The sequence below is a fragment of the Scleropages formosus genome, chromosome 21, assembly GCF_900964775.1.
Source record: "Scleropages formosus chromosome 21, fSclFor1.1, whole genome shotgun sequence".
NCBI lineage: Eukaryota > Metazoa > Chordata > Actinopteri > Osteoglossiformes > Osteoglossidae > Scleropages > Scleropages formosus.
Genome location: NC_041826.1, coordinates 1,063,458 through 1,077,950, shown reverse-complemented (window position 1 = coordinate 1,077,950; position 14,493 = coordinate 1,063,458). Strand labels below are relative to the sequence as shown.

The following is a 14,493-nucleotide window of genomic DNA, read 5'->3' as shown; positions in this document are numbered from 1 at the left end:
TTTCTGGATTTAAATACTGAAAATTGACCAAGACACTGTGGCTCTCCTTGTTACTTCCATGTAAGTTGAGGAATAAGATAAAAAATACTGAACAAAACAGCTTCAATTAGCAGCAGTCAGAACCTTCTTCCAACCACCAATGTTGGTTAAAGTGAAATAATCAGCAATTCTTATTGCGTTTTAACATTTTAGCCATTCATACAAGAGTCACGCAGAACAAGAACAGAAAGGTGAGAACCAAAAGATGAAGTTAAGTGCTATTCTATCATCAGACAATATAACAAATGTCCACAGGTATTAGTTGCTCCGCTCTGTGGTCAGGTATGCTCACCTTCTACTTAGGCCTCACCCAGGACTCTCCCACATTGCTGGTTAGTGCTGCCCATGAACTGAGGCACTACATCCCATGAGTCCTTTTTTGTTGGTAAAAAAATGCTCCTTCCAACAAAAAGCCTGGATAGCTCAAGAGACTCTTTTGGATGGGCTGGGGAGAATCTGTGCCCTCTGTGCTGCATTCCAGTGGGCTTAATCACACACGCTCTGTCATGAGACAGAGCTCATACTGGATCCAACACCAAAAACACACAGCCAAAGCAGCCAAACCCCATGCCATCTTCCCATAACCTGTCATGCATGACCCTGATACACACACCGAAGACACTAAGTTCAGGACACAGGGCTCCCTTTGGGCTCACCCATGCTCCTAAATCACACTGAAATTAATAGAAATGATGAAAAGAACGGAAAAACTAAACTAATGAGTACATGAGTGCTTGGCCTAGTCTGTCTTTGTTCCGCTGAGCGTCCAATCCCAGGTATTTGACTTTAGGACAGGTTGAGCCACACGAACAAGAGCGGCACCAGGAAGATGCAACTGAAACCCACTGTGCCATACACAATGTATCGGTATGGGAGCTCCACCTCCATGAGTTGTCGAGCCTTGCGCACATCGTTGCATGGGATCCCGAAAATGCGGCAAACCAGTGGAATGGTGAGGGCCTTCATGAGTGCCCTTGTGGCCAACAGCACCGCCACACCCAGCAGCAGGCGAAGCAGGGACCGGCACAGCAGGGCACCACTCAGAGGAGGTATGGAGAAGGGCAGGTGGGACATAGGTGGGTCGGGCATGAGGCCCAACTGATGGTTGAGGTGTGATGCCAGGGCTGCACCCATTGCAGTGCTGAGGGCCTGGGCAGTGTCACCACGGGATGTGCTCCAGGTGTCCAGGCTAAAAGCCAAGAGGCCAAGGCCCACGTGCAGGGCGACAATGACAAGCGGCGCGTAGCTGTACGTCTGGTAGAAGTGGTCAATTGCATGCAGTGCCGGGTGGAACACAGTCAGGATCAGCAGACTGTAGAGGAAGCCAGCGATGACCTCCTGGAAAAAAGGTGAGAAACAGCTGTGGTACATATGCACACACACCCAAACAGATGACTCAGAAGCGCATCCTTCCTAATAAATCATTTGACTCGAGTGCTGTATCCGTCGGTCACAGCACCCCATCCCACGCCTCAGAGATTGATTCATGCTTTTGTTTCAAGTAGGCTGGGCTAATGTAATGCTTTTTTATCACCCTGTCTGTACCAGAATGTATCCAGGCTACAGTTGGTACAAAATGCTGCTGCAAGAATTTCAAGAAAGGGACAACTGGTAGTGTAGCAGTTAGAGCTACTGCCTTTGGATCCAAAGGTTGCACACTGAATCCCCACCTCTGGCTGTAGTACACTTGAGCAAGATACTTACCCTAAATTACTCCAGTAAAATTACCCAGCTGTCTAAAAGGTCAAATAATTGTAAATACCTTAACACTGTAAGTCACTTTGGAGAAAAGTGTCAGCTAAATGGAAAAAAAAAAACGGAACTGGGAAGTATGACCATATAACAGTTGCACTTAAATTGATGCTCTAGCTTACAGTTACATTTAGAGTTAATTATAAAATCTTACTTCTGACCTATAAGACAGTAAATGGCATTGCTCCAGCTTACCTTTGCGAGACTACTGATTCTTATATTCTAAGATGGTGTCTTCATGCATTACGGTAACCTGCATTCAAAGTATCTCTGATCAAAAAGATCTCAGCAGGAGGCATGCCTTTAGATATAGAGTACCTAAACTCTGAAATAGTCTACCAGTTACTGTCAGGAATACCCTGTCTGTCTGAGCTTTTAAATCCTGGCTAAAGACTTACATGTTCACTCTGGCATATCAATAACACATGAAATTCCTGTTGGCTGCGGTTCTTTCCATCTATATTAACCTTTCTAATCTCTTTAAGTCATCATTTACTAACAATTTCTTTCTTGTTGAGCTTTGTTTCCCTATAAGACAAGACATGAGGAGGCCAAACAGCTGTGATGATACCAGCACCCCATGCTGACTGCAGCTGATGACTGCCTGCCATGACAGACATGACGTGCCTATGTGAACCGGGACATTTAAGTTAACAGTCAGGTACAATGTTATTATTAGTTGTAAATTGACTTAAAGGTCTTTTTTAATCTAGAATGCCTAGGAGGGGTGGCACTTGGACCCTCAGAGATTTTGTTTTACTTCTGACTTTTGGTTGGGAGGTTTTTTCGTTACTGTTCTCCATGGCCAGTAGGGATACTTACATCTTTAAAAACAGCATGGATAACTTAGTAATTTAGTATATAGTTTCAAGTTCAAGTTTCATGTTTCAAGGTTTATTGTCATAGGTACAAGTACCATGTACAAGTACCAAGAAATTCTTCATTGAGTGCTTCTCCACAGACTATGAACAAAGAAGCAATGGATAATACTGCATAAAACAAAACAATAACAATACTAATAACAATAAATAACAGTAACAATAAATAACAACAGACAGCCAGAGTACTTAAAACTGAGAACGCTTAAAGTGACAGCGTAAGTAATGTGCCGATGTGTTTGGAGGGAACAGTCCAACTCTAGTTAGAAAAGCTGGCATACTGATGAGTGTTGTATGCTCTTACAGCAGTGGGGTAAAAGCTGTTCCTGTACCTAGCAGTGCGGGTTGGAATAGACCTAAGCCGCTTTCCAGATGGCAGAAAAGAGAAAAGTGCCTGTGCGGGGTGATTATGAGCTTTCATAATGTGTGGTGAAGGTGTCCTGGACTGCTGCTAGCTGTGTGCTGATGATTTCCTGAGCTGTTTAACCACCTTCTGTAGGGCTTTCCTGTCTATACCTAAGTATTTTATATACCTAAACATCTTATTTGTTGGTCTTATCCCTTTGTTTAGTGCTCTGTGTCACTGTGTGAGAAAAGTGCTCAAAAATAAAAAGAACTGAATTTTACCTCTGTAGACAAGCCTCTCTAATCAGCATGATGCAGATGTATAACAAATAACATATCTGCCACAATCCACACATCTTTCTTGAAGAGGAGCTACTTCACACTGACAGAAATGGGCTTTTGCTGCACAGTGTTCACTCACAATAAGGCTTTTCCTGAACATGACAAGAGGAAGGAAATTAAGTGACTGTCAGACAACTGACAGAGAGCACAGAGCCACTGGAACAGTGCAGAGGGGAGGAAGAGTAACCACAGAAATGGCCACATAAGTCACAAATGGATAATCACTGTAATCATAACGAATTATAGAGATTCAATGTACATCAACACTGACTGTGAAGAATGTCTCTGAAGCGATATTATTATTATTATTATTTATTATGATTTTTAATAATAATAATATACACAAAATCACATACAATGCCGGAGTAGCGGCTGTATAAAGGCTTATCTGGGGATGCTCATGAAGTTATGGTGAATGAACATTTACACCATACATGAGCTGGAGAGATCCTGGGCGAAATGGGTCTGGAAAAGGTGAGTTTTCAGAGCCTTCTTTAATGTAAACAGAGCTTCCTACATAAATTTCTTATGGAAAAAACTGTTGGCTCCTGGAAACTGTGTAAATTAAAACTAATTAAAGCAAACCAAAGTAAAAGGTATTTTTATGTACGACAATAACACTGACATATTTTATATAGATGTATGTTTTAAAAAAAAGTATTATTTCTAGTCTATTTTTCAATGTTATACAGGTATAGGCCTCAATTTGTAAATTCTATTGCAAATTTCTGTATAATGTCCCTTGGCTTTTCATACCCATTTTTTTTTTCTTTTGTTCTATAAATTAATCAGTATATAAAAAATGTACCCTAAGCACATCCAAAAAAATGTTGAAATTTGCACATCTCACGAGTGAAACGAAAATGCAGTTATGTACTGGATTTGGCATTTCTCCATTCAGATTCTTCCATTTGTTGGTGTATTAGGAATGTGAGAGTATTGCTTTAAGAGAGTGGGGCATTAGGAGAAGTGAATGAAATTCCACAGGTGTGTCTGTTGGCCATATTGGGTGTGTTATTAAACTGAACAATTGCTGAGAAAATAGAGCAATCAGCAGGAAAAACTTAGAGGATGTTTTCTGGGGTGTGTGTGCACATTTTGGCAACAGTGTGCAGTTTAAAACGTTGTTCACAGTAAACAATGTTCTCAGTGGATCCCTGCTTGGTTTATTGCTCATCCTGTGGAGAACTGATAAATTAAAAAGAAAAGTTAGAATTATCCTGGTGTGTAAATGTATTTTACATTGTGTGGAAATCAGAGGTTTATAGTTATACAAGTGTTTTACAGTGTTTCAGTGATATTTTAAAAAAAATTGTTTGGGGTTTTTCGAAGGGCTGGGAATACATTATTTTTTATCCCTTATTTAAAATGATGGGAAACAAGCTTCTGATATCTGAAATTTATCAATAAACACTTGTCCAGTGCACAGTTTTGGCAGTCCCCAGTCTACTCTGAAAGCATAGGGTTTAAGACAAAGTATGGAGTGTATGCGATGAAAAGATTTACGTAATTTGGCTCTTGGATGTTTATTATATGAAGAAATAATGCTCAGAAGATCATTGTCTATGTTACTCTGCAAAGCACGTAGACACCATGCTGTTAGAGACACTGAATAACATTAGAAACTTAATCTGATCATAAGATTAAAGCTTTATTTATAGTAATGCAAGGGTATTCATGTTATTAAAGCTGTTTATGTGACCGTGATGTGCATGGACATGGCTGTCTTCACATGGGCACAGTCGCATACCGATAGTAGGGAGGTTCCCTCCTACAGAACCAGTTTCTCCAGTATTTGACAAAGGGGTCCATTTTGGCAGCCCGTGTAAAAACCCTCATCTTCACTTACCAGAACAGAGTGCATTCCCATGTAGATTCGACTGATGCAGACCAGCAGGCTCCAACACACAACCAGACACAAGCCGAACACAAAAGGGTACTGTAAGAGACACATATACACACACAGGCAACATCATAAACAGTTCAACCAAGCATGAAAAGCCCTGCATCATTTAACATCATTTTCCTCTCATTCAACGTTTTAGCACATTGCGGTTGACCTGTCTTCACTTTAATGCCTACAGAGAAAAAGTTCTGAAAGCATCACCATTGCAAATACGCTACGCTCAATTCATTATATAAAGATGCATTTGTGCTAATTTGTATAATAGAGCTTTGTTGTATTTTTTTCACTAATTTATAATAAATGTAAATGTAATTTCACACATTCATGATTAAATAATTGTAATACAGAATAATATACAAAACATTATTTTCATGCTGCACTATTTTCACTTTTCTAAACGTATGTTTCCTTTTACTTTTTCTTTGCTGCACCACCAGAACGTTTACACATACTAAAAATTTTTAAAGAAAAATTAACTTGAATGGAAGCAAAAAGCAATGTTCTGTAACTAAAACACAACTGCTGAACAACTGCCAAATCTCAGAACTCGAATATATGATTCAGGGGATGATCATTGTATGTACAAGTCATCATAAGCTGCACATGCCCTAAATCAAGGACAATCTGTATATGCTGTACGAGCTGTTTACTAGTGTAAGCCTTTGCTAAGTATTGGTATTGGGAAGGATAAGCATGTGGGGACAGCTGGTAGCATAGTGGTTAGAGCTGTTGCTGGTGAACCCAAAAGGTTGTAGGTTTGATCTCTGGCTGTAGTATCCTTGAACAAGGTACTTACCCTAAAAGAAAAGGGGAAGGAAAAAAAAAAAAAAAAACTACTCCAGTAACATTACCTAGCTATATAAATGGATAAATAATTGTAGCTAGACTAACATTGTATAGTAAGTTGTTTTGGAGACTAGCATCAGGTAAATGAATAAATATAATGTATTGCACTTGTCCAGAGGCTTGACTGAGAAACACCACCTGACACAGAACAGTAAACTTTAGCAGAGGTGCAGACAGTTCCACAGAAGTACTCTTATTCAGATTATTATGTGAACTTTGACCTTTGTCCAAGACAACATACAGGGAAAGGCACTGAACTGAAATGGTAAAAATAACCAAGATGCACAAATTATTAATAATTTAGATTCATTTAGGAGACACTTTTCTCCAAAGCAACTTACAATGAATACTAGTGTTACCAGCCCACACACCTTATCCACCAAGGTGACTTATACTGCTAGATACACTACTTACAATGGGTCACTCATCCATACATCATTGGAACACACTCTCACTGCATCATTCACACACTATGGGGAACCTGAACAGCATGTCTTTGGACTGTGGGAGGAAACCCATGCAGACAGAGGGAGAACATGCAAACTCCACACAGACTGAGGAGGGATAGAACCCACATTTTCTCACACCACCCAGGTGCTGTGAGGTAGCAGCACTACACACTATGCCACCCTTACTTAATTGTAAGTAGCAACTCTAGACAGTGAGCCACACACACACTGACTGAGACCACTTGTCCCAAGCAAGGTTGCGGCAAGCCGAAGCCTAACCCAGCAGCATAGGGCGCAAGGCTGGAGGGGGAGGGGACACACCCAGGACGGGACACCAGCCCCTTGCAGGGCACTCCAAGCAGGACTTGAACGCCAGACACACCAGAGAGCAGGCACAGCCCTAACCCACTGCATCACCACACCCCCCAGTAAGCTACAGTAACAAGTTATTTACAATAAATCAACTAAATAAATTAGTAATAATGAATCCACTATGTCATTAGGGATATTGGACTGACAACTGTCAATGGTTGTGGTTGGTTGAAACATCCTATCATATGGCCAGCTAAGTTTCTGTACTTAAATGAATTTATTGTGTTTTGTAATTTTCTTAAATCTTCCTGTGAGTATTCATTGTTGCTGTTCTGAACCACTCTGAACAATATCCACAGATAGGAGTTCTGTTGTCAGTTATCACCTATACGGGCCTAACTGAACATTTGTGGCTGTACTGTCTATTGTATTTTGCTCAACTGAGGAGAGGACAACAACAAGACCTCCCAGTCCTAGGAAATGGAAAACCAAGAAAAAATAAACCTCTGGGAGGCCCCAAGTACCAGATGACAAGTGTGAAGTAACAGTAAGTTATACAAATATTGTTTGGCCATAAATTAAGTTGGCAGTTCTACTAAATAAGCTATGAGAAAGCTTCTGAACCACTCATCCCATACAGGGTCATGGGAAACCAGAGCCTACCCGGCAACACATGGCGCAAGGCTGGAGGGGGAGGGAACATACCCAGGACGGGACGCCAGTCCATCGCAAGGCACCCCAAGCGGGACTCGAACCCCAGACCCACTGGAGAGTAGGACCCAGTCCAACCCACTGCACCACCGCACCCCCTATGAGAAAGCTTACTTTTGTCTTTTTTTATTTCCAAATCAGTTCCACCAAGTCAAGTGGTTTATTGCATTCAGATTCAGCTGTTCTCTCTCTCCCACACTCACACAAAGCAAGGTCCCCTCCTGTGCAGTTATTTAGGCGGATCCATAGGAATCTACAATTTGGATAAAACCAGAGGTACGCTCCTGGATGTGTGGGTGTGAGAGACTGAGCAAATTCCTGCTTGGTCCACCCACCTGCTTACAGTGTCACAATGCACCTTCTGCTACTGCTATTCAGAATGCTATACAGGGAGGGACAGCACAGTGCGGGGACAGTGTAGAACAAAGCCACCAGTTCCAGTCAGATTTTCTGTTACATTAAAATACAGTACACCTTCCTATGTTTTAGTCAAATTTTGAGTACAACAAATGTGCTCATATTGATTGAAAATTTATAAGGAAATGATTTTGGAATGCAGTACTCCCTAAAGCTACAAATAAGCTTAATTTTGTATTATTACATTATATCCTTGGAGTACTTAAAACTCAGTGTTGATAACTGCTATTACTGTTGTTGGGTCATGGTGGTCTGGAGCCTATCCTGGAAGCACAGGCTCTACCCCTCTATCTTAGGTAGGTAGGGTACACCCTGGAAAGGATATCAGTCCTTAAAAGGGTAACCACATACACATTCACACATCACAGGTAATTTAGAGTCACAACATCATCTGAAGCAAGTGTCCTTGGATTGTGGGAGGAAACCAGAGCACTTAGATGAAATCCACCAAAATAAAAAAAATCTATAAGAATAATACTTAAGGTGACTGATAAATCAAGGCAAAACAGGTATTTTCTTGTAAAATATTGTGTGTGTATACACTATATTTAATCTGATCTCATTTTGAAAATAAGATTCAGAGTTTCACTGTGTAGAGGTATTCGTTTTTTTGCTTTTGTCTAAAATCCTTCCCAAAATTGTTTTTTGGGACATTTCACCTTTTCAAATACTTCAAATTACAGCTGCTGTTACATTGTGTGTGTGTGTGTGTGTGAGAGAGAAAGAGAGCTGACACCATGCCAGCCATGGGAAGAGTGCATTTCTGCACAGTGGACTTCAATGTTATCTGGTTGCAGGGAAGCCCTGCAAACACTAATGACTCCACAGTGCCTGAAAGCTTTTTCTTCCCCTCCCTGTTGCCAACCATTTTGTGGAATAATTCACTCAAGCTGGCAAGCCCTTTGTGAAAGAGCTCTTGGATATGGATTTGTGCTCTTGTGGATACCATACTCCCCCAGCCTCCGTCAGCTTGCATGGGCTCTTAACCTGGCAAAAAAAGCACACAAGAGAAATACAACATGGGAAACAGGAACTTGCCTGCTCTATTGTTCTCCCATCCTGAGTTGTTCCTACTGGGATCAAGAGTCAGCGCCCTGAGGTCAAGTTTGTCTCCAACCAGTGAAATAACCAGCCAAGAATGGTGGGGCTGTGTGGACCCAGGTCTGTTTTTATGCCCTGTTTAGTTCTCTGACTATCTTCCCCTTTCCTTATTCAGGCTAACAGAGGTTTTACATTTAATCATTGAGCTGATGCTTTCCACCAAGGTGACTTACAGTGTTAAGCAACTAACAACTACTTACCGATTTATATAACCAGGTAATTTTTACTGGAGCAATTTAGGGCAAGTACACTGCTTGAGGGTACTATGGAAGTAGACAAGATTCAAACCTGTAACCTTTGATTCTGAAGTCAGCAGTGCTATCCACTACACTATCAGCAGGATTTTATTGCACATTTCTTCCACACAGAGCTGCAAAATGAAGGGTTTTTTTTTTACAACTGAGGCCATTAAAACTGTAAAATTACACATAGGTAGCTTTCAGGGACGCAGGACGGAAAATGCACATTTTGTCAGCAGTTTCCATTGACCAATACACGCCTCCTCTACGATCAGAAAAAAGACAGCAACTCCCAATACCTACTGATCAGCAGAAACCACCACTGTCTGTGGGAACTCTTGTGCTCCGCACATGCCCGAAAAGGATCATGGATCATGTCAATATGAACCAAAATCTCTAAGGAATGTTTCCAGCACCTTGTTGAATCTATGCCACGAAGAATTAAGGCAGTTCTGAAGGCAAAAGGGGGTCTAACCTGGTACTAGCAAGGTGTACCTAATAAAGTGGCTGGTGAGTGTAGAAGTCATTTCCAGGTACACTAGAACTATCAAGAAACCTGTCAGACTGACACCATGTGTGTAACTGTCCCAACATGTCTGATACAAGCACTGATGCCCTTGTACAAAATAAAATAGTACAGGCCATCTTGATATCCCACTTGGACTACTGCAACTGCAACTCTCTTTTGTCTGGCCTTCCAGGTTCTGCCATCTAAGTTCTCCAGCTAATACAGCTGAATGCTGCTGCACAAGTTGTGTTTGACCTACATGAGCACTCCCATGTATCCCTCCTCCTCATCTCCACCTTTGCTTTCTATAGCTACCTGTATCAAATCCAACACTGGTCACATCCAGGGGGCAGTGGGTGTGGCTAGGGCCTGCTCTCTGGTGGATGTGGGGTTCAAGTCCTGCTTGGGGTGCCCTGCAATGGACTGGTGTCCCGCTCTGGGTGTGTCCCCTCCCCCTCCAGCCCCATGCCCTGAATCGCAGCATCAGAGCCCTCTGCTCTATCACAGAATCCATCCTGAACTTCCCAAACTTCTCTCTCTCTTCTGTGTTGCAAACCGATGCCTTGGACAAGGGGTCTTGGCATTGTCCTCTCCCAAGAGCTGGATGGAGTAAATCGCCTCATCCTGCATGTTTGCTGAAAATTGTCCTGAAGGGACTATTGCTACTGCACCATAGAGAAAGAATGCCTAGACATCAGGTAAGCTGACCTGACCGTTCAAAACTACCTGCTAGGCTGGGAGTTCCACCTCTGCACTGACCATGTTCTCCTCTGCTGGCTGCACACTATGAAAGACACCAATAACCTGTTGCTACTTAGTACTATAGCCCTTCAAGCTCCAGGTGGTCCAAAAGCCAGATACCTCCCTCTCAGTCCCCTGCCAACTGCTTGGTAAATCAATCTGCTGTGCTTATTGCTCTGTGTGACGCAGTACAGTTAGATGCCACATGCTCCAAAGTTGTAAGTCCGTTGCTACTATCTCAGTATGACCTGACCTTCTTCACTGGTACAGAAAGATGTCTTTGGATCTTGGACATATTACATTAATTCCTTTAGCTGACACTTTTCTTCAAAGCAACATACAGTGTTGAGGTTGCAATAATTTACCCATTTATACAACTGGGTAATTTGACTGGAGCAATTTAGGGTAAGTATCTTGCTTAACTGTTGTACAGCTAGAGGTGAGGATTGAACCTGCAACCTTTGGATCCAAAAACAGTAGCACTAACCACTACACTACACTACACAGTATGGTGGGAAACTAGACAGAAAGTACTCAAACATTTTATTAATATTTAATGTTTGGCTGACAGTTGGCAGTGACGCACAGACAAACTAAAGGAGTGTGGGACCTACTTCATTCAACTCACTTCCACAGTGTTTACAGATTGTGTCTGGTGTTCCCAACCATCCATGATGAATAAGATGAGGAACACTGCAGATGTTGACAGAATGTCAACAATCCTCACTTAATGAGTTTCTGGAGACAATGTATTTTTTAATTTTCAGTCATTTTAAAATAGTTTTAATTTCACTGTAGCTCAAAGTTAATTAAAATAGTAAGTCTTACAGCTTATTTTTATTATAGCTATATCCACAATTCTTACAGAATTTACCAAGCAAATAACTGAGCTATGTCTGTTACACTTTTATTGGTTAAATGGGACATTAAAGCAAACAAAGTGACCAGATGCTGATGAACATTGCAAATGGCAGCATGGTGGCACAGCACGTAGTGCTACTATCTCACAGCACCTGGGTGGTGCAAGAAAACATGTGTTCAATCCCTGCTTAGTCTGTGTGCAGTTTGCATGTTCCTTCTGCATCTGTGTGGGTTTCCTCCCACAGTCCAAAGATGTACTGTTCAGATTCACCTATGGTGTGTGAGTGACACAGAGGGAGTGTTCCACTGATGTATGGATGAGTGACTCATTGTAAGTAGTGTATCTAGCAGTGTAAGTTACCTTGGTGAATAAGGTGTGTAGGCTGGTAACACTAAATAGTATCCATTGTAAGTTGCTTTGGAGAAAAGTGTCTGCTAAATAAATGGAAATGTGTGTGTGTGTGTGTGTGTGTGTGTGTGTGTGTGTGTGTGTGTGTGTGTGTGTGTTTCAATTTACATCCATGCTGTTTCCTGATTTGTTACCTGTGCAAGCAGGACAGGCTGTGGAAAAGTAACTCTGGCCAGTACAAGCAACTGATGAAAATGGAATAAAGTCTTACAGTAGGGACGGGGGTGCGGTGGCGCAGTGGGTTGGACCGCAGTCCTGCTCTTCGGTGGGTCTGGGGTTCAAGTCCCGCTTGGGGTGCCTTGCGGCGGACTGGCGTCCCGTCCTGGGTGTGTCCCCTTCCCCCTCTGGCCTTACGCCCTGTGTTGCCGGGTAGGCTCCGGTTCCCCGTGACCCCGTAAGGGACAAGCGGTTCTGAAAATGTGTGTGTGTGTGTGTCTTACAGTAGATTTTTAATTCAATCTAGAGCTGTGGTTTTTCCACAGGCTAAACTGTGACTAAATTCAGGGAAGTCTGTATTTTATAAGTTTTACTGTATGTGATGCAGTGGCTGGATTTGCAAACAAATCAAGTTACGAACAAACCTGCAGTTGTTACCGTGTTCGTACATTGAGGACCCAGTGTAATTATTATTTAAGTAATTATTACTGCAAGCCACCTCGCTCTGCATTCCAGATGTAAATCACAGGCTGCCTATTATGGCCATACTCTGAAGGAACCGGGTTCCAATCCCACTCCTCCTACAGGATCCATGAGCAAGGTACACACAATGGAGCGATACAGTATAAAAAGATAAATCAGGGCAGGCAGCCCTGTGCTGCAAGTTGCCTGAACCAGCAAAACTGAGTGACAGTAGGGTGGTGCAGACACACCTGCCAGCGACCATAGGTGAGCAGCAGGAGGGAGAGCGGGAGGGCGGTGCCCGTCATGGCATGCGTAGAGGGCATGCTGTACTCAGTGTTGTAGAAGACCTCCACCTTGACCACAGGTGGCGAGGCGGGGCGTGTCCAGCGCACCAGGTCCTTGGCGCATTGGCCCAGGTACAGGATGAGCTCCCACACGATGATGAGGCGGCGGCTCACACACGCGTCCACATTCCAGTATAGGAAAGGGAAGAAGATGATGAAGAACATCTCGTTGCCCAACTCGGTGCCGAACGTGAACAGGTAGAAGAGCGGCCTGTTCTCGATGATGAACTCCTGTCCGATGTCACCCGTCAGTGAGTTCTTGCGCAGGGGCTTCAATGTACCGCGAGAGTCCGTCTCTTGGAGCGAGCATTCGGAGTGCGCGGTCGGCTGAGCTGCGCCGTTCATAAGCGCCGGCGAGCGCTCCACCTGCACGGGGCGGCTCCTCTGGCGAAGGTCGTCCTTGGCGCAGTCGCCGTTGTGCTCCTCGCAGCGTCGTGGGAATGTGCCTTGCACCCCGCACGTTCTCTGGAAACGTGCCACGAGGTGCGGGTCCTGCAGGTAGCGACAGAGCCCCAGAAACTCCGTTTTCAGATGCTTCGCCATTTCATTTGTCGACAAACGGCAAGAAGAACCGCATGAACGTGCAGCAAGGATGCACACCAGCTGTCCGACCAGCGTGCCCACAGGCAGCGTCCACTAACTACTAGCGAACAGACTGCGATCTGCACGGTCTAATGATAAATAAATAAATGAATAATAACAAATAAACGAAGAACGGCGTACACTTCAGAGATGACTGTAAGGTCGCCCGGTATCCGAGTGAATATCGGCGGAGGACTATCTCCGGTTCGGTCCGCGACCAGTCAATCACTGACGCGCATAGCGGAAAACAGTCCGAGCACATTTCAACTGGGGGCGGAGAGGGAACCTAGAGCCGTGGTGACGTTGTAGTTCTAACGGGCGAATCCTAGCGTCCCAAACGTTGTGCAATGAGGTGTGTGTGTGTGGTTTTGTGACGTCGGCAGAGAGGGAAAATAAATATTTGATTAGTCATATTGTAGTTGCAAAATAATATCATATTCATAAATGCAATTTATTTTAGTCGCAGGAAAAAAAACTCTTTATTGTATTTTAAAAATGGCGTCAAGAATTATAACAGGACCATCGGCATCTCTAACCTCGAGAAAGGCCTGAAAACTAGTATTTGAACTACATACATACTTAAGCATTTTTGTATAATACTCATTCCCCTGGCACTCATATTTCTCTTTGCATTGTCATTGTGAATTCTAGTGCATCACAGCAGTTCCCGAAACAACGTTCATGGCGCAGTTGGACAACCATGTATCTAAACTGACATCTGTTTTTCCAGAGAAGGGAGGTGTTTTCTGGCCAGAAACTAGCCAAACATCTAGCGATCTTGCAAGAGGTGTGTATACATTGCTGTATACTAATTTTCACATACACTGTTGTGTAACTTTATGAAATAATGTACCTGTCTCATAGATCCCAGACTCAACTGTCTGGATGATTTGTAAGGTGGAAGAAACAAATAAAAGTTAAAATAGTTCTGAACTTCTGTTGCCCTACACATTCAGACCTCTTACATTTTGTGAAAATGAAGTCACAATTCACTAACATTCTTTAGTTAGTGGGCAGTACATTTATGTATAATGAAATCAATGTACAGTTTTTTAGGTTACCTCAGGTTTTTGTAAAGTTTTTTTAATAT

General features: G+C 42.8%; 1 protein-coding gene across 1 annotated transcript; it reads right to left on the bottom strand.

Annotated features, from left to right (window-relative positions):
* Positions 1 to 723: 723 nt before the first annotated feature.
* On the bottom strand, positions 724 to 13,699 carry LOC108941948 (sphingosine-1-phosphate phosphatase 1-like). The gene is made up of 3 exons (XM_018764886.1): positions 12,726 to 13,699; positions 5,206 to 5,295; positions 724 to 1,377 (listed from the first exon to the last, which is right to left on the bottom strand). The coding sequence occupies exons 1-3, from the start codon at positions 13,362 to 13,364 to the stop codon at positions 826 to 828; spliced, it is 1,281 nt and encodes a 426-aa protein (XP_018620402.1). The 5' UTR covers positions 13,365 to 13,699; the 3' UTR covers positions 724 to 825.
* Positions 13,700 to 14,493: the final 794 nt, after the last annotated feature.